Here is a 24352-nt window from a genome sequence, read left to right on the forward strand (position 1 = left end):
TCTTAAGTTCTTACTTGGGACCCAGTACAAAAGAAGATTGCCATCAGAGTACATTTTGAGAAATTAAAAAAAGAAAGAAAGAAAGAAAGAAAGAAATCATTCTTCATGGGGAATTTCTGTAACATTTTATTTCTAAGTTATTACTATCACCAAATATAAGTCACAGAATGGATATACACACTGGAGTAATCCATGGAAACAACTTTCAAACTTCATTTTTCCAAAATGTAATCCCCAATCTAATGAGTAAACCCAAGACTGCAGATTTTTAGGCAACGAGCCAACACTACTTCCTTCTCTAATGAGTGGACTAGTAATTTTCTGCTGAATTGCCATTACTAAAGCTAGAGCTGGCCCAGAGCGGTGGGACCCATTGAAGATCACATGCAAGGTCAGAAGCAATAGAGGAGGAACTCTGGCCCTGACAATTATGACAAACTGGATTACACAAGGAATTATGGCAATCATTTTAGTATTTTCCTCTGGGTGACTCATCTTATATGAGATAGGATACTATACTGTGGCTCATGCCCCATCTGTCCAAAAGCATCATTTTGGAAATATGATGTGGTATCATTTAGAACTCAATTATGTTTGCCTAATATACTCCCAAGTTTGTGTTTTCTTTTTATTTTATTGGAAATTGGTAGGAAGTATAAACTATTTGGTCAGTTATACAGAATTATCAAATGAGGCCAGATCATATCAAAAGGAGCCAGTTATTGAGGGTTTTTTCCCCTGATATAAAAGTAAAGATGAAACTTATGTGTAAGAATCTAGGATTACTGCCTAGAATAGAGTTTCTGTATCTTTACAAATCATGTAGGCTGTTCTGGTAGCAAGAGGAGGCTCGGGGGAGTGGCTGTGACAATTCCTACTTATAGGCTTACTCTTCATGGTGGTATTGTCTGTTCCAGGCTGACTCTAAACACACCTTCATTGTGTCAAAGATGACTTCGCTACCATCTACTCTCCAAACAAGTTTGAATGAATATCTGCTATGTACGAGAGCTTCTGAAAATAAGCTAGCTGTGATTCACACTTTGAGAAGTGTATATTCTAGCTGAAAATAGCAATGTAACCATAAGTTATGTCTGGTCTTTAGGACAGCTGAACTGACATGAGTTTTCCAGTGTGATTATTACTAGTGCTATTATTAATATTCAGATGCACTGTTTTCCTTAACAACTGCAGAAAATTAAAGCGCTACACAAGTCAATTCATTCAGCAAAGGCGTCACAGGTCAACCATGTTGCTTTCATTACACAAGCAATAAGCCATTCTCAGGCCCAAACTCCCATGTACTTCCACTGAGTTTCTGTCCATGAGTAAGCCAAGAGGTATTTGGCTTCCTACCTTCATTATTTGAACAAATGACCAATGATGTGTGCCTAGGCCACAACCACATTCTACTAGCCACTTTGGGTCTTCCCAAGGATTAGTCACATGGTAAATCTGCCACTGAATAGGTTTTAAATTATAGGCCAATCAACAAAGAAAACAAGAAAGTTTATGTGTTTTTCATTAGGCTCTGGGTTGCGACCTAAGATGCTTCCCTTAGAGGAGGCTGGGAAAGGAAATGTCTTGAATTTCCAAAATTGCTCACTAGAGCCAAAAAAGCACACTCATTGTATAATATGTAAGTATAGCAGCCAGAAGAGGTTCAGAGAATCAAGAACAGTCTTCATTCCTTCAGTAATGGACCCAAGGAGAAATATTTTCTGCTATACTTTTAGAATCTGGGCCAGGTAACATGAAAAAAACCACTGTGGTCAGAGAACCTGGCTGCAGAGTGAACTTAAATTTGTTTCATATTCTTATTTTCTTCTTTGAAAAGCAAACAAGTCAGAAGATCAGGGGGCTTATACACTAGGTTTTAGGGACTCACAGAGGTGTTTCAGTGATTCTGCAAACACTTAGTTTTCATGAGATGAGATTTTTAAAAAATGTCAACCTTAAAAGCAACTGTGACTGTAAAAGCTATACTCAGTATGTATACATTTGGATAATGCCAGTGTATCTACACCTACAATGTGTGGGGTTTGTGGGGGTTTTAACATTTTTTTTTTATTGTTTGCAGTCTTTGGAATACCAGGTTTCTCCTAACATCTTTCCAGACCTATTTGGATGCCTTGAGTACTGTTTCATTGGTGAGGAAAGTTGTAGCTGCAAGGGTCTCTTTTCTTTCCTTCACTTCCTTTTTCTATTTATGAGCTTCTGGGCTCATATGTACACCACTATAGCATGTGTACCTTCTTAGCTAAGCCAAAGGGTGTGCAATGACTAGCAGGTGAACAGATACTGTGCCAGGTGAACAGCTACCATGCCAGACAACTACAGCAGAATTTCTTACATGGTGCTGTTTGAGAGAGAGATGTTTATGATGAAAAGAAAAGTTCTAGCAGTTCTTATTTCTTTAAAAAAACATTTATTTTTTAGTTGTATGTGAACACAATACCTTTATTTTATTTTTATGTGGTGCTGAGGATTGAACCCAGTGCCTGTTACATGCTAGGCAAGCACTCTACCTCTGAGCCACAACCTCAACCCCAGTTCTTAATTCTTACTGGTTCAACAATAAAATAAAATTTTCCTGTGATTCATGTTTTAATCTGAAGGTTTATTTTGAGTAGAATACTGAAATTATAAGGAAAATATATTTTTTTAAAAAAAACTGTTTCCTTTCATAATTGCATGTTTTGTAAAATGTGATTTTAGAGATTTTTCTGTCAGTAAAGTATACCACAGAAATTAACTGGATGCTGTTACTAATATAAGACTCAACAATAAACATCCCTAAATTCAACTTTGCATTCATCAAAAAGACATCTAAATTAAATCACATGAAAACATGCTTGTGTCCCTGGGTTAGGGAAAGAGTCCTTAAATTATACCACCAAAAATGCAATCCTTTTAGGGTATGTTAATCAGCTTGATTTAGCCATTCCACAATGTATACATGCATCAAAACATCACATTGTACAACATACATAAATATGTTTGTCAATTAAAAGTTTTTAAAAGAAAAATTTATTTAAAAAATAAATTGCAATTTTTCAAGATTAAAATCTTCTGTCTTTTGCAAAACACTATTAAAGCAGAAAATGAGTCTCTGACCAAGAGATATATTGGAAAACACATATCTGACAAAGGAATTTTTGTTCAGAGCATAGAGAGAATTATTAAAACAAGCTAAGAGAACAAACTATTCCCACCTTCCAAATGGGTAAAAAATTTGAAGAGGAAATTCACCAAAGAAAAGAACATATGTGGCCAGCAAAAAAGCAATAAAGATTCTCAACATCACAGGGAAATGCAAATTAAAATCTTAATATGATTTCATAACACATCTAATGGAAGAAAGAAGGGAAGGAGGAATAGAGGGAAGGAGAGGGAATGAAAAAAAGAATGGAGACTAACCAACCAAACAATATCAAGTGCCAGTGAGAATATGGAGCAGCTAGAACTCTCAGATCACTGAAGGAATTTGGAAATGGTACAACTGCTTTAGAAAGAAGTTTGGCCATCCTTATGAAGTTCAATATACACTTTCTATATGATCTAGCAATCCCATTCCTAAGTAATTGCCAAAGTGAAGAAAAAACATTGGTTAACATGAAAATCCATACATCAATGTCCTCCACAGGTTTATTAATAATTTCCTGCAATGGTTAATAGCATATATCAACTTGACTGGGACATGGGGTATCTAGATATTTGTGAAGTATTTATTATTCTTCATGTGACTGTGAGGGTGCTTTTGATGAGATTAACATTTAACATCAGTAGACTGAGTAAAGTAAATTGCCTTTCCTAATGTGGGTGAACTTCATCCAATCAGTTGAAGGCCAGAATAGAAGGAAGAGATTAAACTTTCCCTAAGGAAAAAAAATTCCTCCTGCCTTATGACCTTCAAAATGGGACACAAACTTTTTTCCTGTCTTCAGGCTCAAACTAAAACAATGGGTCTCTGGGTCTTGATCTTCCAGCCTTTGGATTGGAACTATACCATTAACTCTCCTGGTGCTTGAGCCTTTGTATTCATACTATAGCTACATCATCAGCCCTGATGGATCTCCAGCTTGCCAACTATCCTGTACGACTTAGGACATATCAGCCTCCATAACTGTGTGAGACAATTCCTTATAATAAATCTCTTTATATATGTTTTTAAATAGGTGTGTGAGTATACACACACCCATCCTATTAGTTTCATTTCTCTGGGAAACATCAACCAATACACTGCCCCAAACTGGAAACCATCCAAATCTTCTTCAGCTGATGAAAGGATAAACCAACTGTGGTACATGCACAAAGTAAAATTCTACCCAGGAATGGGTGACTGAATGAATTTGGATGAATCTCAAATGCATTTTATTAAATGAAAGATGCTGATATCCAAAGCTTACATCCTGCAAAGTTCCATTTATATTACATTCAGCTAAAGTCAAAACTATAAGGACAGAAAACACATCAATGGCTGTCAGCAGTCTGAGGTCAGGAGGGGGGTCATCATCCATGGGACACAGGGGGATTTTTTTATGATAATGAAAACATTCCATATTTTAATCATAGTATTATTATGTGAATACATGTTTGTCAAAGCTCAGGACAATCCACTTAAAAAGGTTATTTTATTGTGTATAAAATCATATCTCAATGAATAAAAAAGTACCCTAAAGATTGACATCATAGTAAGTTAAAGATAAGTACACATAAGTACATTTATATAAATTTAAAACAGTGAAAAAAGAAACCTGCCACTTATCAATTAGGCTTTTAAACAGAATTTTGTGTGAAATAATCTGTTGAGAAAACACATTATAATAAAACATCTAAAGAAGTGCCTATGTCTTAAAAAGACACAGGTTTCTACCTTCTTCAAAGAGAAATGTAACCTTTTTCATCAGTACTGCAGCATTTCACACCTATGGCCCACATTCTGGGGATTTCTCTTTCGGGGTCAAGGCTGGGATGGGATCCGTGGGAACTGTCCAAGATGGTACTGCCACATTCAGCATTAAACACTAGCTAATGAGATCATAACCAGGGAGTGAGTGAAGGGTCATCAAAAAGCTCAGGGTGTTAGAATGTTACATTGTATTTAGTACTATGATGTCTCATTTCTTCCCTTGTCACAATCTATTTTCATAGCATAATACTCATGATGAGTTGAATTTCTCATAGTAGTTGATCAATAAATGTTGTCAAATAAAGAAGTTCTATTATTCTGCCTCCATAAAGAAACAAACAAAAAGACCTAAGATTTTCCATTTCCAGGCCAACTAGAAGTTTTCTTCATTAGTGTTTTTCTTAAGCCAGCCTCCAATCAAGGATTCAATCTTAGGTTAAGAGTGCCACAGTTTTTTTTGTTGTTGTTGTTGTTGTTGTTCTTTTAAGCAAAAGATTTCATAGTTTTTTTTCTTTTTAGTTATACAGAAATCCACCCATTATGACAGAGTCCGTTTTACAGTACAATTAGAGCAGTTCCCTCCTATGATTTATAGGGTCTCCAAAACAACAGAGGACTACTATTTCACAGTATGCTGCAAATTCTTCCTAAGATCTTTATTCTACAAAAAAGAGGATAATGTTACCTGTCTTGCTTCCTAATATATTTTTCATGTGAAGGGAAAGAAATTCAGAATAAATCTCACAAAAATTTTAAAAATACTCTTCAATAAACATTGCAGGGTTTATATAATATTAAATGCAACTAACAGCAACAAAATGGAGTTAGATACATTGTCAATTAGAAGATAGAGCATAATCCATAAGGTCTGGGTTTATATGTATGTTTAGATGGCGATGACTTTAGAGTAAAGACATTGTGATTAAATGGTTAAATAGAATTCCATTTCTCTTTTACATAAATTGTATTCAGTGGGATCCATATATCATGAGAATGTACATTAAACTAGTATCATACAATAAAAACTGAGATAACACTTATGTAACACACTGATGGATAAGTTGAGACTTAATCAATTTTTGAGTGTTTTTTGTTTGTTTACAAATTAATTTAAAAAGGAGAACACGTGAATTTGCCTTAACTCTGCCCTTTCATCAAAATAAAATTCCCCATTATATTCACAGACCAGTGTTATTCCAAAAGATTTGCAGTTATTTATTGTCTTCACATCTTTACCATTCTCTACTTTAGGTTGCCACAATTGTACTAAAAATGCTCACATAAGTAACTAATGGCTTTGTTGAATTACTCAATTTGGTCAATTTTTCCCCCTTCATTTTCCTTTAGAACTCTGCACAGTTTGACTTGAAAATGGCATCTTGATATCTCTGAAACTGAATGCAAAATCTTGGGCTGGGAATATAGCTCAGTTGGTACAATGCCCTGGGTTTAATCCCAAGCAAAAAAAAAAAAAAATCTTTGTCTTCTTGATACCTTTGAGAACATCCTGCCTACTATGCTTCCTTCTCTTCATCTATAAGTCAACTTCACGAGGTCTTTCATTTTTGTCTTTTGTTCATGTATGTATCCCTGTATCAGGAATTGTTGAATCAATAAAGAATTTTCACTGTCCCAGTCAATTCCTATTAATCTTTAAGATTTTGTGTCTATGACTATTTGGTTCACTTAGTAAAAGGAAAAGAAGGGGAAAGTAACTACCAAGCAGTACCCATATAAGGCCTATTGCATACATGGTAGATGCTCTGATTTGTATGATTACTGCTATTATTTCTCAGTGGGGTCATATTAATTAGCACATAGCTACCTGTGACAATGTTCTTTCCAACAAGCCTCATGAAATCATAGAACTCATAAGTTCAAAGTTTCAGGTCCACCCACACAGAAATGGTAAGTTTGTTTTACTTGATGTTTCTTTCAACTGAATCATTTTATAATATGCAATATGAGAGGGCTGGGGCTGTGGCTCAGCAGCAGAGCACTTGCCTACCATGCGTGAGGTACTGGGTTTGATACTCAGCACCATACAAAAACAAACAAATAAAACAAAGGCATTCTGTCCATCTACAACTACAAAAAAATTTTTTTAAATGCAATATGAGAGTCAACAAATTGATCCCAAGCTAGTCAAAATTAAAATTCTATAGCAAAGATGTTAATATTAATATTGTGAATATATACCACAATTTTTGGAAAATAAATTTTATAATCTAACTATATTTCCATTTCAATATCACTGAAGAACCATGGAAGATGTTTTATTCCCTAAACAACCAAGCAGTAAGAGTTGTTTTCCACTGGGACAACACTAAAATGATGGGAAGAGGTTCATGGAAATGCCTTGGGCAACAGAAAGTGCCCTGAAACAGCACCCATGTTAACATGAGTGATGGATTTATTCTGTGTAGTGGCAAGACTTCTTTTTTGAGTTTCTGTAGAAAAGCCATCAAGCTTACCAAACATCTTTGGTTATGGATCTACCCAGGAAGAGGCAAAAACATTTCCAGAGCTATGCTTTTGTCATGTGGAATATTTGCAACTGAGGTTGTACCTAGGCAACAGGGTATAAATTATAAAGTGCATCCACAGCACCTAAATTTATGTGCTTGAACAAAAACAACAGGATCAAAAATAGTGGTATTTTTTACTAATAAGAGAACAAAGAAAGGTACTCTGACCACAAGGCATCAATACCCATCATTTTTAGAAACAGTTTTGGCAAAGTGTCACACCGATTTATTTGAGCTCACAAAGATCTGATGTCCTATTTAAAAACAGAGCTCTTCTTTGTGTAAACATGAATTAAGAACATGTAAATCTCTCATTTAGATTTATTTTTTTAAATAGGGATTTTAATTATATATTTATAAATCTAGGGTGCTCAATGCCTTAAACAGTTAAGATAGTAAGTAGGGTTTGGCAGAACATTTGTTCTGATTACTAGATGTTTAATGATACTTGGAACATCAAGATGCATGTGAAATTACACTCTACTACAATGCAGACAGAATAACTTGGAAAGGATCAGATCTCATTTTGACTTGATTCTTTTCTCCTGGAATATAGACAAACTACATTCCTCTTGTCCTCCCTTCCCCCTTCCATTAAACTATATTACTTTTGATTGATAGTCATCTCCATAATTTGTGCTTTTTGAAAGGATAATTGCTACAAGACCGGTTCTTTTCCAGTAAATGGAAGACATAAATTTAAATCAGTCTTACTTCCTAACTGATCAAATGTGGAATATAATTTATAAAATATTTTCAAAATAAATCTTTATTCTATGCAAAGTTTGTCACTTTAAATTTAGTTTGACAGAGGGATATGGATGAGTATAATTTTTCTCCCTGGCAATCTTTCTATTTTAAATGTTATGGCAGCACATGTTAATAATGTGAAAAGACAGGGGCAATTTTATCTGTAAACTATACATCACTCCTTTAGAAGTCACTTGAAGGTTAATAACTAACTACATAGGTTAATGATGATGGGAGTGAGCTGCATTATGTTTTATCAAATCACGTGATTTGATACTATTTGATTCTACTAAGCATTTCCTACCAGCAACAAGCTGCTGTTTCATGGAGTGCATTTGTCAGCTATGAGAGATAACATTCACCAAATTTTGTGCCCAGGCAGCCTTCGTGAAAAAATGAACAGGCTCAAGTATCCATGCCAGTTGTCTACTCTAAATAGTTACAAACTACTTACACTCTAAATATTTAGATCACTAGGAATTTCAACATTGGACAATCACCGTCACCTTTCCTCCACTGCATGTCAGAGCACAGGAAGGCTTTCTGATTGCATGTCCTTGAACATAATATTAATATGACATATGAAACTGATTAGGATGGTTGAGGTGTTTGAAAGAAAGGAATTTTGATTTTTATAAAGATTGGCATAAAAATAATTTTTCTTTATCCAAATTTACTTTGTTAAAATATAACCCTGTCTCAATTATAGCTGTAAAGAAAGAAAGAAAGAAAGAAGTTTATATTCTTCTGGGTCTTTATATATATATATATCTTACGGATTTTTAGATTTTCAAATCAATATAAAATAGGTAAGAATAAAAAATAAAATTAAATCTAAACATGACATATATGAGAAAAATGCTAAGAAAAATTGGAGCTCATGAAGAGGGAAGCATCAGTCTCTGAGTATGATTGCTTTTAAAAGCTGAGTTTGGAAGCTTCCTACACAAAATTCTCTAGCTTCTTGGTAACAGTGGTTTTAAAAATTCTTTGCTATGGATGGTGCTTGGTTGTAGGTTTGGGGGAAAAAAATGTAAAATCTCTCCAAGAGGGACTACTGACAGCTGGCAGTCTCTCTGTCTCTTCACTGTTTTTAGGTAATTAGGGTGCTAATGAGCAAGGACTGAGTGATGCTGTTGGAGGCCAATGTTTGAGTCTAACTCACCATAGGATGGAGTCAATCTGGACACTGTGACCCATATCTCACAAATCTAGAAAATTTCATCGGAGAATTATAGCCTACCAAGCTCCTATTTATAAACTCTGGTGCAATTCTTAACCTTGCAGAGATAAAGAGTCAGGATATGGAGAAGTAAAGCATTAGGCAAATTTTGATCTTAAAAAGTATCCAATTTAAAATTGAATTAAATATTTGAAAAATGTGGTCCTATTCTCCTCCAATTGATTTGTACATTCCAACTGAAATGTGTTTGATTTTGTTCATGTATATGAGGATTTTGCTTTCAAAAGTGCTACTTGAAACCTCAGGCAGCATATTCACAGTACCAGCCTCTGTTTGGGGCAGTGTGATGGTTTATCTGCCCATCACTTAGATTGTAGACACAGTGATCTCTGTAGAGCAGAAGTGATAGAGCAATGGATTGAGAAAAGACCTGATGGTCAGTCATGACGTTTCTATCTTCTGTCTATACCGCAATGGGCTCTACTAATGCTAATTAATAGTCACCACACCATGATTCTCAATGTGTGGTTGGCTTTTTTTGCACTATAGGATTTTAACAAATCCTGTTCCTAGTGGGAACATGCTAGTGGTTAAATGTACCAAGGAAGGAAAAGGCTGAGAACAAATGAGCTAGATTTTAAAACCAGCTCTTTCAGCTTTCAGTTCCTCATCTGTAAAATGAAAGAATTTACAAATAATCACAAGTTCAAGTAAGTCCATGTTGCATTCACTAGAACGAATGTGAATGATCACTCACTACAGGCTGATAATTTTTCATGTAGGATGATCAGAAGTCATAAACACCATTCTTCTAGCAGAAAATCATAAACTGCCAAAAATTCCTTTTAAAAAACTTCTGGGAACATAGTTTTTCAGCTACAGTTCCCCTTGGTCTCTGGATTTGAAAAGTAGTACCTATAAAATCACTTTGGTTTAAATCTAATTTCCACTATAGGGGAAAGAAAGAGGAAAATCCAAAGAGTGGTTAATTTACTATAGTAATTTACTGTATTAATATAATCCATCAGGTGCATAGTACTGGTAGTGGGTGGCAGGGGGCAGGAACTCTGATTTAATGATTATAACAATGGGAGAAAAAGCCGCTTGTGTGCCTAAGTCAGGTATGAAGAGCCCAAGGTTTCAGAGGAGAGAGCCTTGGGAAGCTAGAAATGGTGTTACCTATGACGATGAAGACTTACTGGGCTCAGAGGATTGACCAAAGTAGATGGCAGATTGAGAGAAATCTGAATGAAAAGAAAAGCTTCAGTGATGAGAAAGAATAGGGAAATTGTAGAAGAAAGAATTTAATAGGTTGGAAGCTGATTCTAGAAGGCCCTAAGTCCCATACTAAGAAATTAGTTAACTTGTAAGTGAACAGTAACCCAATAGAGCTGTCTAAGAAAGAAGAGCAACAATGCATAAGTAACTTATAAGATAGCCTGAGTCTAGGTAAACTAGCAAAGACCTAAATTAGGATGATGGCACCAGGGTATCAAGGCATTAGTGTGTACAAGGGACTATACACTTAAAATGAATATAATTTGGCAATCAAATAAATTCAGAGGCTGAAGATGCTACAGTTGTCAAGAATGAACTTTACAGTCTGACTTTTAGGAGAACAGTGGACTTCAACTACATGGAGCAACTAAGAAAAGAGGCTGTTTTGTGTTATGTACATCGGGCATAGAACAGGTTAGATAGACACAAGTAGATGAAGATGAAGATCCCATTCAACCTTGGGATTGTAAGATTTTTCTGGTGCTCTAGCTTTCAAAATTGTAAGATTGAGATACTGAAACATTTCCCAGTGTAATTTTCCACAAAATGTTGGAAACATGCACCATGAACACAGGGAAAAGTCTGAATCCAAATAAATGAGTTTGAACACAGAGAGAAACTTGAAGCAATAAGTGAAATCTCTAAGTCACAAGGTTTAAAAAGAAAAACCATGAGACTAAAGGCTAGTTTTTGGAGGGCCATATTTGGGGTGTTACAGAGAACCTGAGAAGGCAGCAAAGGTGAATAAGAAGTATACTCAAAGAGAAAAATAAAGAGGAGAACCCACTGTCCCTGGTGTTGATGGAAATGGAGAATTTCAACACTGACGTGCTCTAGCACAGAGCCCGACAAAGACTGATGGGGATAACCTACAGCACCTCGTCTGTGGTTTGGAAGCTGCTTCAGTGGAGAATAAATGATAGAAGAATTTGCTACATGTAAATAACGTCTGAGAACTGTGCCAGTGAGTGGCGGATGGAAGCTCAAGGAAGCCGTATGATTGAGGGAAGAGATTTTAATACAAAGGATCTCGCTGAACTTTCTACTAGAAAAAGAGGAAGGCACCTGCTCAAAAGGGAACAACAAATGAGCAAAAGGACACAAAAGTTTAATAGAGGATGATGCCAGGAAGACTAGGTAGAAAAATACCAGGTGTCTCATTTTGTTTTTTCCTCTGAGGCAGAGGGATAAAGATAAAACCCCAGCAAAGAAATAAAGGTATAAATAAGCCTCCATTTTCCTCATCTTGGGGGCAGGGCAGGGAGCCCTCTTTTTCTCCCTAGAGCCAATTTGCCTCCTGGATTCCTGATTTCACCATCTTTCACTCTCAGGAACATTTTCTCATCAATTTACTCCTTCCCGGCCAGCTCTCTGCTCTGTGCTCTCAGGTCTCCTGCTCAGACTGGTTTCGTGTTTAATCTACATCCAGCGCACATCCATTCTTTCTTACTGCTTGTGACCTCACCAGATTACCCCACTCATTCTAAACACTGAAGTGAAAGTAGAATCCTCATTTTTTTTTTTTTTGGATGGTCCAAAATCTCAGTCCTAGGAAACATCAGGGCTTCAAGTCAAGACTGGGTCTTCTGATGCGGGAGCCTCGTGTTCTTTCTCCTTATGCAGAGCTGTTTCTTGACAGTGGCAAACATGCAGGCAGTGGACTCTTGTTTCTGTCTAAACATTACAAAGTACCTGGCATGCTGTCAGAGACCCAACTTTAAATGGCTGAAATAGCTTGATAAATGGTGTGAAAATTTTATGGTCCTTCCGTCAGACATCATAATTTATTATCACATAATGCACAGTTAGAAGAACCAAAAGAAACCATCCCACAAGGACAAACAATGTGGAGGCAGTGGCCCTTTGACACTCTACGGCCACAGGCATTATATGGATCCAATAAGAAAGCTGCTTCTACAAGCAAGAGAGCAACCTCTTGATCTTGCAAAATGTTTTTGGACACCTAAAGGCTCTTTTATTACCGCAGTTGATTAAAATGAAAAGCTTAAACGACTAAAATGTTCTTTTTGATGAGTTTTTGCCATGAACTATGGACCTTATAGTCCAGTGGGATTCGAGCCCTTTGATCCTGGGCACTCACATAAATTTGGAGTCATAAAACAACATTGGATTTGATTTTACTAGTGTGGCTGATGTTGCCAGATTTGTAATGCAATCTTGTTTTCTCCCCTCCTCAGATTTGAGCCGATCCACCATTGTTTTATAGCAAAAGGAAAAAAGTTTCAATTTGTTTTTGGCAATCAAGCTTCAAGATTGAGCCACCTCTCCAGAATGTTGGAGTTTCATAGAAAAACCATTATCCTGTATTATATTTATGAAGACTGCAATCAAGGTTATTTTACGTGCTGAAAATAAAATGTCAAAAAGAAAAACCCTTTCCTGCATTGTAATAACCACAGATTTTCACTACTTAAGATGTTTAGAAGATGATGCGGTTGAAAATAGTAATTCAAGTTTGAAGAAGGAAAAATCTTCAGATTTAGAGTTCATAAATTTCCAGCAGGATTAATTGAAAATAAATTAGAAAATCAGTAAATAATAAAGGTTATTTACTAATGAGTGGCAGATCATATATTAGTTTGCAAATGTTATTTAACTAAAAAATAACTGGTCTCAAGGGAGAAATAAAGGAAATATTCAATGAGACATTTGTTTAATGAAAGGACATGGAATAAATGCAACTTAAGATATTTAACTCCTTTCCTTTTCTAATCTCCTAATCATTTTCCAGTATATACATCTATATTATAATATCATACAATTCCCAATTTAAGAAATGGAATTTTTATTATAAAAGATCTATGGGGGAGCAAGAACATAAGTAATTTTTACAAAGACCTGTATTATAAAAACTAAAATAATCAACAATGGATCATAATTAGTTTTGCTTTTAAGTAGTAAAATATCAGTTTGGGCCTAATAAGAAATATTAATGACATATCTAGCTTATTCACCAGGCCAAGGAATGCTAGTTTAAGTTGAGTAAACAGTTTTCACTGATTTTATTTTCCTTGGACTGCCTGAGGCTGGGAAATTGCTCACCAAGATTGGTCTTTCAGTGAGTGACACAGGACACGAGAGTCATGAGATGCCTCTAATCTAAAAAAGAGTCACCACAGAACACAGGCTTCACTCTCCTAGAGCCAATGCCTCATGACATTTTCAGTTACAGTCCCAAAGCCCTGCTAGAAGCTCCAGTGAACACTCAGTTATGGTCCACCCAGGAGAATGTCATTTGAACACACACACACCTCCCTGCCTTCTGATGTAAATGTACTAGATAGGGTAAGCCATGTAAATTGCTGTTTTATAAGCCCAGACAGGGTGAATATTAGCAATTTCATATGATTCAACTCACACATTTTCTCAATTAATTCTTTGTTTATTACATGTACTTGTAACAGATAAGGGTTTAGCCACAAGTAACATTAAAACAACACAAATAAGAACTATATTACACAGACACACTTACAACAGCTTCCAGAGACATAACATTGTCATTCAAGAAATGTTTAGTGTATACCTCCTAGGAACCAGTTACCAGAGGGAGAATCAAGTTGTTAATGTCTGTAAAGAAGCAATGATGAAAGTTGCAGTAATTCCAGTTCAATGGATCATCAACAACACTGGTAGAAAATGAGTAGCATGGCTCCCCTCTCTCATGCCCTGCCTCAGTAGGAGCCACAAGCACCTCTCACCTGGAGGACTGCAGCCCTCCTCAGTTGTGCTCTCTGCCTTTTCACTTGTCTCTGCCATCAATCTTCTTCAACAGCAGCCAGGGAGAGCTCAGAAAACGCAAATCTGCTCATGTCACATATTCCTCTGCTCACAATGAGTCATCTGTAGCACTGTGCTGAGCATGAAATTGGGGAATTTTAAAAAGACCTTCAAAGACCTCTTGTCTTCCTCTACTAATACAGTTCTCAAACTATAGGCCAGATTAGTGGGATAACAAATTAGTAAAGCAATTTGAGCTGCACCTCTATCATTTTCTTAAGAGCATCTGACGCATCACATACATCACATATACTGTTTTGTGTAATAAAACTTTCCCCTCTGCCTCGTGTGTGTGCGTGCATGCATGTGCACACACGCATAATCTGGGTCTCGAGGTAAAAATGCACTTCCTATTCTTAATCATACTATAAAAAGTTTGAAAAATGTTATTCAGAACATCACTTCCAACCTTTCTCTTGCTTCGCTGTCACTATGCTCTGGCTACCCAGGCCTCCCTGAGATCTTTCAAAGAAGCTAAGTTCCTCTTCACTCTGCATCTTCCTACTTGAATGTCACTCCCTAAGAGTACCCTTCCTGGACCACCAAATTTAAATTATACCCATTCAGAGCATCTCCACAACACTCAGCATATTTCTCGAGTGACTATTTTATCAACATCTGTCTCTCCGGCGGCATTACAAGCTCCAAAGGAGTCAGGGCCATGTCAGCTCTCCTCCCTCCAGCATCTGACACACTGCCTATGCCCAGCAGGTACTCTGTCAATATCCACTGAATGAAAGAATGATAGACCTCTAACTTTCTCCTGATTTTATTCTTAAATGAAACACATGATCAATTTCCTAAGTCATTGTTTAGGTGACCCTTTATCTTTTATCATGTAGAATGTACATATATACACATACATATATTTATACATATAGCCATAACACAGGATGAATACATAAGTATTCTGTAAGTAGGTTAAACATATGTGTGGTGTGTGTATATATATATATATATATACATGTATGTATATGTGGGTATATGTATATCCACATATACACACTCATAGAAGTACACACACACACACCCAAACATGCACAAATACATACACTCAGACACGTACACACACACACACACAGGCATACATACTTTTATGTGTATTTTTTTCTGCGAAAACTAATATGGAGGGGTTTTTGCAGTTATTTTCTCATGTGTTTAAATCCAAAATTCTTAGTATAAAACTGGAGTGCTGCTTTAACTATTATTTTTTTAAAACTACTTGGAGTTTTAGAAGAAAAAGGGTCAAGCTGACCCCCAGTGGTGAGATTGCAAAATGGCTCCTAAAATATTTGGAAAATACCCAGATAACTTGTCACACAGAACCACATAGCCAGCCATGCAATATACATTACTCAACACTTTTTTTTTTGTATATTTGTAGCAAGTAAGGGTAATTTCATATTTTCATTAATATAAAATAAACAGAATTGTATCACACAGCCAGCTGTAGCAGCTTCCACAGACAGTATAAGAAATTGCCACCCATTTATGGGCAATCAGAAAATTTGAGAAATCTCTTAGTTGAGATTTAAGATCTGAAATTAGCAAATTACATTCAAAGAACAGAATTTAAAAATGCTAACACATAATCTTTCATTTCACTAGTCTGAACAATATTAGGCTCTTAGTTTAAGCTGTCTGTTGTTACTTAGCCTTGATGGTATAAATTCTGTTTTTCCAACTAAACAGTAAATCCCCTGAGTACAGAATCTATTTGAGGATTAAATAAAATAATCCATGTGTATGCTAAGTGCAGTGCCTGGCATAGACTGATATGCAATAAACTCTAGCTACTATTATTATCATCATTACCAGTATTATTAAATGACATTTTATTTCTAACACATCTCATATCTGACAGGTGCTCAATCAGTGTTACTAATTATAAGAGAGAGAAACTCTAAAAAGCAGTTATGCATATGAAATTATATTCTAGGAAATTTGTCTTTATAGCAAAGTTTGGGAACGCAAGAAGACTGAAGATCATGGTGCCTAAAGAAGAAGATGCTACCATCAGCCTCCAACATAAACGTGAGTGAGGAACACATTCTTCATTCTGCCTCCTGCCTCCCTCTGCCAGTGAGCACAGCTTGACATAATATCTGAATTTGCGGGGCAAGGCACCACAATGAAGATTGAAACAATGGGCACCTACCAGCTTGATGAGCAAGGAAATTAACTGTTTCATGGTTCTCATCAAAATTAACTCCAAATGTATCTACAGACTTCTAGGTAGCTTATCAATGCCAGTGATAGGCTACTAAACTCATAATATTTCTCAGCCTTTTCCCCCTCTTTTGGCATCTCAGTAATGATATACATTAAGATGAACACTTAGAAAATCAGGAAGGTTTTTACAAAAATCTTCATCTTTGTGAAAGTTCTGCCTAATGGTCTACAAATTGCTCCTTTTCCCTCACAGAATTCTCCAGAAATTAAGAGATTTAAGTGTGTAGAGTTGATAATGACAAATATAACACATGAAAAAAAGCTCAGAACTTATGCCTTTATAAACTTAGCTATCACAATTCAAATACAGTCTATACTCAATTTTGTTCCAACAGCGGTGTATAGACTACTAGAAAGGGACCCGAGGACTGGTTGGAGATAGGACAGTCAGGATGTCTGCAGGTCTCTCATAATGGATGCCAACCTGCCATTTGGTTCTTCTGGGGACAAGGTCCAACCCAAGTTAATTTTCCACTTGGCAATCGTGCCTGGATCATTTTGCAGTGGGAGTTACCATAAATGTGACTGTGTTGCACAATGAACAAGGGCCTGCCAGAGGCCAGTGCTCACTGACGTTTGCTTTCAGTTAGGAACTGTGTGTGTGATGAATGGGGTAAACGAAAATGGTTCCTGTAAAGGAAATGTCAGTGTTGGCAGGACCCACGACCCAAAGAATATCAGTTAAAAACAGATAAAACAGTCTTGTCATTTTCATGGCACCTGCTTCCAAAGTGCTTAAAGTTCTGGCCCAAAACAATATTCTTAAATTATCCAATTCCTCACAAGGCAGACAAAAGGGCATGCAATATTTTTTCTCCTCCACCTTCAAAAACCAAGGAAGTCGAGAGCTAAAGTCCTATCTATCCCATTCTAATACTTCCCTCCTGTCATAGGGAAGAATAGGACCTCCTACAGAAGGGTTATTGACCACTGTAAGAACTGCATCTCTCCAATGAATGGCACTTCTGATTAATACCAGAGACTGGAGTGTTTCATTTATTATAGAGCCCAAAACCTGACCAAGTTGCTCCATAGAAGTGAGCAGAATTGAGATGGACCTACTGGTTAGAAAGGAGAATCTCTAGAAGTAGCTAAATGTTTTTTTTGAAAAAGGGAAAAGGGAAATAATAGGGATTTAGAGATTGAGTTAGAAAATCCTAAACTTTATAATCAGACTTTGGGTTTTTGTTGTTGTTGTTATTGTTAATATTTGAGTGGTCTTTTTACAAAAAAGTGGCCAATCATAGCATTCAAAGAAGCAATTAGAGATTATATGTCCTGATCCCTCACTTTAGAAATTAGTAAACCTGAGCCCAAAATATTGCCTCAAATTTACAGTGTTCCTAGTGCCAAGCAAGAGAAAAGAAACCAGATCTTCTGATTCAAAATCTTATGTTCTATTAATGTTGCATGTTCAATGGAAAGACTGCTGGCTCTGAATCAGACAGACCCAAAACAGGTTCCCAACTCACTACTCTTAAAACTTTTGCAACTCACAATCTGCTTTGGTTATCCGGAAAATGGGAACAAATCTATTACTTTGCTTGTATTTCTACAGTTACTCAAGTACTGACAACTTTCTAGATCAGAAGTTGGGCACACAGTAGGAATTTGACAAAAGTTAGGCATTATTATTTTTCAATCATAAATTTTAAGAAATATTTGTGTGTCATTGGTGGCCTAAAAGCTTTGCTAGGTACTATAAAGGACACATACAGAAAAATAAAATCCCTGTTCCCTCCAAGATGCTTCTTATGAGCAGGACCTTTAGAACATAAAAAGGAAAATGAAACTACTCAGGGAATTGAACTTTCAGTCAGGAGGTAGATTATATATTGAGATGATAAGATTATGTGAATATACATAACAGTAGTATTTCATAAAAAATGGGTTTCCTAGGTTTAAAAAAAAAGCCTATAATTTTCTCTATTTCAGTTCTTCTCCAAATGAAAAAGCCCTAAGAAGGGAATGCCAGATAGTTCTCAAACTTATTTGACTATGAAACCTTTTTGCCAAGGAGCATTTCAAAGGGTCTTTGTTTGGTAGAATGACCTTTGCAAGACCACCCTGGTATAGTAAACAGAGGCAGAAGAACAGCTGGAAGATCATGGGAAGGTTATCCCTAAAAGCTAAGTCCAAGGTCCCAAAAAGCCCTCCACCAAAAAAGCTTGAGACCCACGCTAAACTCAGGTTGCCTAATTAAAAGGAGATTTGCACAGAGAAGAAGGCATGAGAAATAATATTTACTTGGTGTGTGCTACAGAACCAGTACCACCTGAAAACATCAACTGAACATCCTGGGAGAGAGATCTCATCATCACCATCATGATTATTATTGAACAGTTGCCAAAAACTGAGAAAGCTAAATCCCAGACAAGTTGATTAATTCCCAAGGTCACAGACAAGGAATTGGAGTCCTAACTCCAAAACCCAAGTTTCTTTTCTTTTTTAAATGAAGTGCTGAGGATCAAACTCAGTGCCTCACACGTGCAAGTCAAGCGCTTTACCACTGAGCTACAGCACCAGCCCCCCCCCAAGTTTCTTTTCACATTGTCATCAAGTATAAAATAATATGCCACCTAGTCTTCAAACTACAATATGGGGAGAGATCAGCTATAAAAGATCTGTGATAACAATTTTCAAATCTTAGCTCCTAAACAACCTCAAAGCAATAATTATTTGTACTGTCAGAGAATGAGCTTTATCATAGACTTCAATAGGTTTGATTCTATTTCTACCCAGTAATCATGAACTTGCTGTGAAATGGCTATCCCATGCAAAACCTTCTCAAATAAAAAACTGCAAGGAACTGTTAAACATAAGATTCTGCATTTCCAAAAATGAAGTTAGAAACACGGAATTGAAAAACAAACAAGATGGATGCAGAGTATCATGAAGCAACCATAAACTCAAGGCAATTTGATAAGTAAAGGGCACACTTGGAAAATAAATTAAAGAACTTTTTGTGGTTACATTATAAATGACATAAAAAATGCTTGATATACCACCACTTCCCCTCTAGATATTTAAAAAATTGATCAAGTTCAGTGAATTTGCAAAAAAGTAAGATGGCAGAAAATGATTGATTTGTGCTATCAATAAATTTTGCTTCTGAGCTATATGGGGAATACACATGTAATTTGCTACATATTTTAAAAAGCCAATCCTGGGTCCAAGCCCTGTGCCTTCTCTGCAGCACTCAGCAAACATCAGCTGCAGGGCATACATGATATTAAACATTCTAGGCTCCCCACTCACTAAACTTTCAGACTATGGGCAGATAGTCAGCCATCCAATTAAAATATTTTAGGTGGTAAGGTTTCCATTTTGCTGGTGAATGAACTGAACAACTTCTCTACAAATCCAGATTGGAAGACTAAATTTAGATGCCTTGTTAGGCAAATCATACTGCTTCTTTAACTCCTATGGAAGCATTCCCCAAAACCTAAATGTGATGCAAATCAATTCTTGTATATGGTGACAGAATGAACCAACATTTTGGTGCACTTCAAGAATTAAATCCTTCCTATTCTAGAAAGGTATGTTGAAGAAATCCTGAAATACATATTTGTTAGAAATTCTAACAGGCAATAAAGGCTCTAATGAATGAATATCATACAAAGAAATGAGCACCAACACAGCAGCTCCCCCACCATTACCTTCCACCAATCCTGTGACAAGAGGGACTTTGTTACTTCATGGAATAAAACAGGTAGGGATGCTATCCCAGTGGGTACCCACAAGGATAGCCAGGCTGGGATTTTTCTTTCTATGTATTTTATGAACAGCATCTTCTCTGACAGGTTGGTGCTGCTGCCAAACTAGCTGTTTCACTGTATTATTATCACTGAGAAAATGGGGTTAGCACAGAGGAGTCAAGCAGGTGACCTGGCCAGAATGGACAGTAGCAACCTGGAGAGAAAGTCCTGGTTGAAGTGATGTCTACTACCAACACTAAGAGGCCAAAGTCACACTGAAAAACACTGTCATCAGACTCCTCCCCCTTTTTCTAAGAAGCTGTTAGAAATCCATCTTTTTGTATAAAAATCTCTACATTTAAAAAAATGTTTATTTATTCCTAGAAGTTCAATTTTAAAAGGTTGTGCTTGCAAAGCAATATACTTCTCCAGGTCAGATGAGAGCTAAGAGTGGCCAGTTTCCTACTGAGGGTTGTCTTTCTGTGACTGCTGGAATAGAGACTGCTAGTGCCCCAATGGGAGTAGTGTGCCTTGGCCACAGTGTTTTAGCAATTAGGTGTAAAATCTTAAGTGGGACAGAAAGAAAAAAAAAAAAACTTTTAAGTTTACTAATAGCATCAAAGAGTAGATAATGCTTTGAGAAATTAACTTTCAAAAATAATCTAAGCTATAGTTACATTTTTTTTTTAACTTTTCACTTCAGCGAATCATGCCTTATTAGTCTAACTCGTATTTTAAATGGAGATCATGATCACAATATACTGTCTTTTCTCCACTGCCACAGTTTGGATCTGGAATGTCCCCCAAAGGCCCATGTGATAAAGGTTTGGGCCCCAGCCTTTCACACTACTGGGAGCTGGTTGAACCTTTAGGAGTCGGGCTAGTGGAAGGAGTTGGGGTCATAGGGGGCATGCCCTTGAAGGGGCTATCAGGACCTCAGCCCCTTCCTGCTTCTCTCTTTGCTTCCAGCATGCCATGAGGTGAACAGACCTCCTCTGCCACCGGCTCCTGTCATGGCAGACTGCACTACCACAGATGCAAAGCAACAGGGCCAAGTGACCACAGACTGAAACCTCTCAAACCACGAACCAAAATATACCTTTCATCCTTTTAAATTTGATTCTCTCGGGTATTTGCTATAGTAATAGAGAGTTGACTGATATATGAACCTTTTCTTTGGGGCTGGGTTGTAGCTCAGTGATAGAGCACTTGCGCAGCATGTGGGAGGCACTGGGTTTAAATGAAAATCCATCAACAACTAAAAAAAAGATTAAAGAGAACATTTTCTTTGAGTTTGAGATTTAAGATCATAGCATTTGCAGAGATGACATGAGATAATATATGTAATGTGCTTAGAGCAACGCCTACCACAGAGTAAGAACTCAAAAAGTGTAAACATTTAATCCTGCTGTGAATATTATTTAGTGGTCCCAGCTTGACTAGGCTGGATCTACAATTTGGGGAAAACTAGTGTCAACTCTTATACTTGACTGTTAATAAAACTTCTGTTTACAGAATCACTTCTATACCTACCCTCTTCACAAACCTGCATCTTAAATTATCCCCCATCAACTTCAAATCCTGAGACAGCTGACAATCTATTCCACACCAGAACAAAGAAAAAGAAAGAGAGGTCTCTGTAGGGTATTCTGCAACAAAGGAGATGAGGATCTTTCTCCCCAGGGGACAGGTACTTTTCAACTCTCTTGTTTCTTCATGAAATGGACTCATTGCCCCCAACTACTTAAACCTGCCTGGGTTAGTTAAATCACACACCATGCTGCTAATATTTTTTTTTTTTTACTTTTTGCTACTGATAATGACTTCATGTATAATGCAGAATACTACCTCAAGTATTTTATAAAGACATATTATCATTTGCTAAAAAGGAGACTATTGATATACATCTAGTAAGTGGCTACAAAATATATAAAGAACTCAAGTAACTTGATGGCAAGGAATCAAATGAGCTAATTTTAAAACAAGCAAAGAAACAAATAGACATTTCTCAAAGGGCTGGGGTTGTAGCTCAGTGGTAGGGCACTTGACTAACACATGTGAGGCACTGGGTTCAATCCTCAGCACAACATGAGTAAATAAAATAAAGGTTAAAAAAAAAAGAACACACACAAAAGGCGTGCAGGTATTTGAAAATATGCTCAATGTCACTAATCAGGGAATGCAAATTAAAAACACAATGAGATATCACTTCATACTTGTCAGAATGATTAATACTATAAAAAGGTAAAAGAACAAATGTTGACAAGAATGTAGAGAAAAGGGAACCCTTGTACACTGCTGATGGAAATGTAAACTAGCAAAGCCATTATTAAAAACTGAGATCTACCATATGATTCAGCAATTCCACTACTGGGTATCTATCCAAAGAAAATGAAATCACTATTTCCAAGAGATATATGTACTTCTTTGCTCATTGCAATATTGCTCACAAAATCCAAGAAATAATACCAGTCTATGTGTCTATCAGTGGAAGAGAAGATAAAGAAAATGTGGTAGCCAGACACAATGTAATACAACTCAGCCTTTAAAAAGAGGGGACTCTGTCATTTGCAATCACATGGATGAAACTAGAAGACATTGGATGAAGTGAAATAAATCAAGCAGAGAAAGACCAATACTGCACCATCCCATTTAGAAAGCTGAAATCATAGAAACAGAATAGAATGTTGTCTACTAAGGGATAGGGAGTGGGAGATAGAAGAAAAGAGAAGGGAAAGATTGGTCAGAGGACACAAAATTTCAATCAGAAATTAGGAATGAGACTAAGAGATCTACTGTGGTAACCATGGTATGGTTAATAACAATGTATTTTATACTTCAAAATTGCTAAGAAAGTAGAGTCTAAATAATGTCACAAGTAAATTATACACATGAATTAATGCATGTCAATGAACTCAATTTAGTCACTCTACAATCATCCATATTTTAAAACATGCTATATATCACACATACATACAATTTCTATTTGTCAATTAAAACAAATTGAAAAAAAAGAGAAGAATATAAGATCCATGAATTCATTAAATTAGCAAGCAATGAGTTAGCATTAAATAAACATAAAGCTTATTTAAATTTTGCTATTATTTTTTCTTGAAGTATGGGGTTATCCCAGCCATCAATAGACTAGACTGCAGTTCTGATTCACTATCTAGTTACTTGAAGCTAACATTCTAAACTCCCTGCTGTAAGCAATGCAAGCAAAATCCAACAACAGGACACGAGGATTTGATGGCAAGACAAGGGAAATGATCCCTGTGTTATGGTGGGCTTCACATGTAAGGAGGGAGATGGTAACTTCCTAGCACTTCCTGTGGATACAGGATGACTCACATACCTCTTACTCCTACCAGCTCCTTTTCCTCAAGGGCCTTAATTTGCAAGACATCCCAGTGCAGGGATGTGCTGAGACAGGTGGACATGAACTCATGCTTGGGAGCAAGACCAACACAAATAATCTACACTGTGCATAGGAAAACTTTTAAAATAAAATTCATACAATGAAAGTCTAAATACTCTGTCTTCTTCCCTACTTTAAAAAAATTATTTTTTTCTAATAAAATAAAAGTCTTTTATGTTTCTCCCCCTGCCAAAAAAAATTAAGAACTGAATTCAATTAGATATAGAGTCCAAGACTTACATCCCCAGGATAAGCTCATGCCCACTGGCAGGTGCAAGCTACAGATACTGACTAGTTCAATACTTCACACCAGAAGAATATTTACTTCAGCACATGACAAAACTAAATATCAGATAACCAGTTCAGTAGAATCAAAGAGATATACCTGCAGGTTTTCAATTTCTTCTTTGTGTTCCCTCTTCAAGTGTAAAATAGCAGCTTGGTATTCTGTAAGATCACAAAAGAAGCCAGGTTACAAAGAAGCACACAATGAGGTACAAAGTTCAAGTGAGCATCTCCTAGGTCCCAGAGTCCCTTCTACAAATAAGCTGAGAC

General features: G+C 36.5%; 1 protein-coding gene across 18 annotated transcripts in view; it reads right to left on the reverse strand.

Moving 5' to 3' along the window:
• The window catches only part of Fmn1 (formin 1), a 395944-nt gene that overhangs the window by 210147 nt on the left and 161445 nt on the right, over window positions 1-24352 (reverse strand). For 14 of the 18 annotated variants that reach the window (XM_078049877.1, XM_078049880.1, XM_013363695.4 and 11 more), the window contains one exon: window positions 24183-24244. The exons of 3 other annotated variants lie outside the window; for them this stretch is intronic. In XM_078049877.1, the coding sequence (XP_077906003.1) occupies window positions 24183-24244 (62 nt within the window). Of the gene's footprint in view, window positions 1-14033; window positions 14526-24182; window positions 24245-24352 lie in introns of those variants that run through there. One more of the 18 variants, XM_078049884.1, reaches the window with a different exon arrangement.

The sequence above is a fragment of the Ictidomys tridecemlineatus genome, chromosome 5 (genome assembly GCF_052094955.1).
Source record: "Ictidomys tridecemlineatus isolate mIctTri1 chromosome 5, mIctTri1.hap1, whole genome shotgun sequence".
In the NCBI taxonomy this organism is placed as follows: domain Eukaryota; kingdom Metazoa; phylum Chordata; class Mammalia; order Rodentia; family Sciuridae; genus Ictidomys; species Ictidomys tridecemlineatus.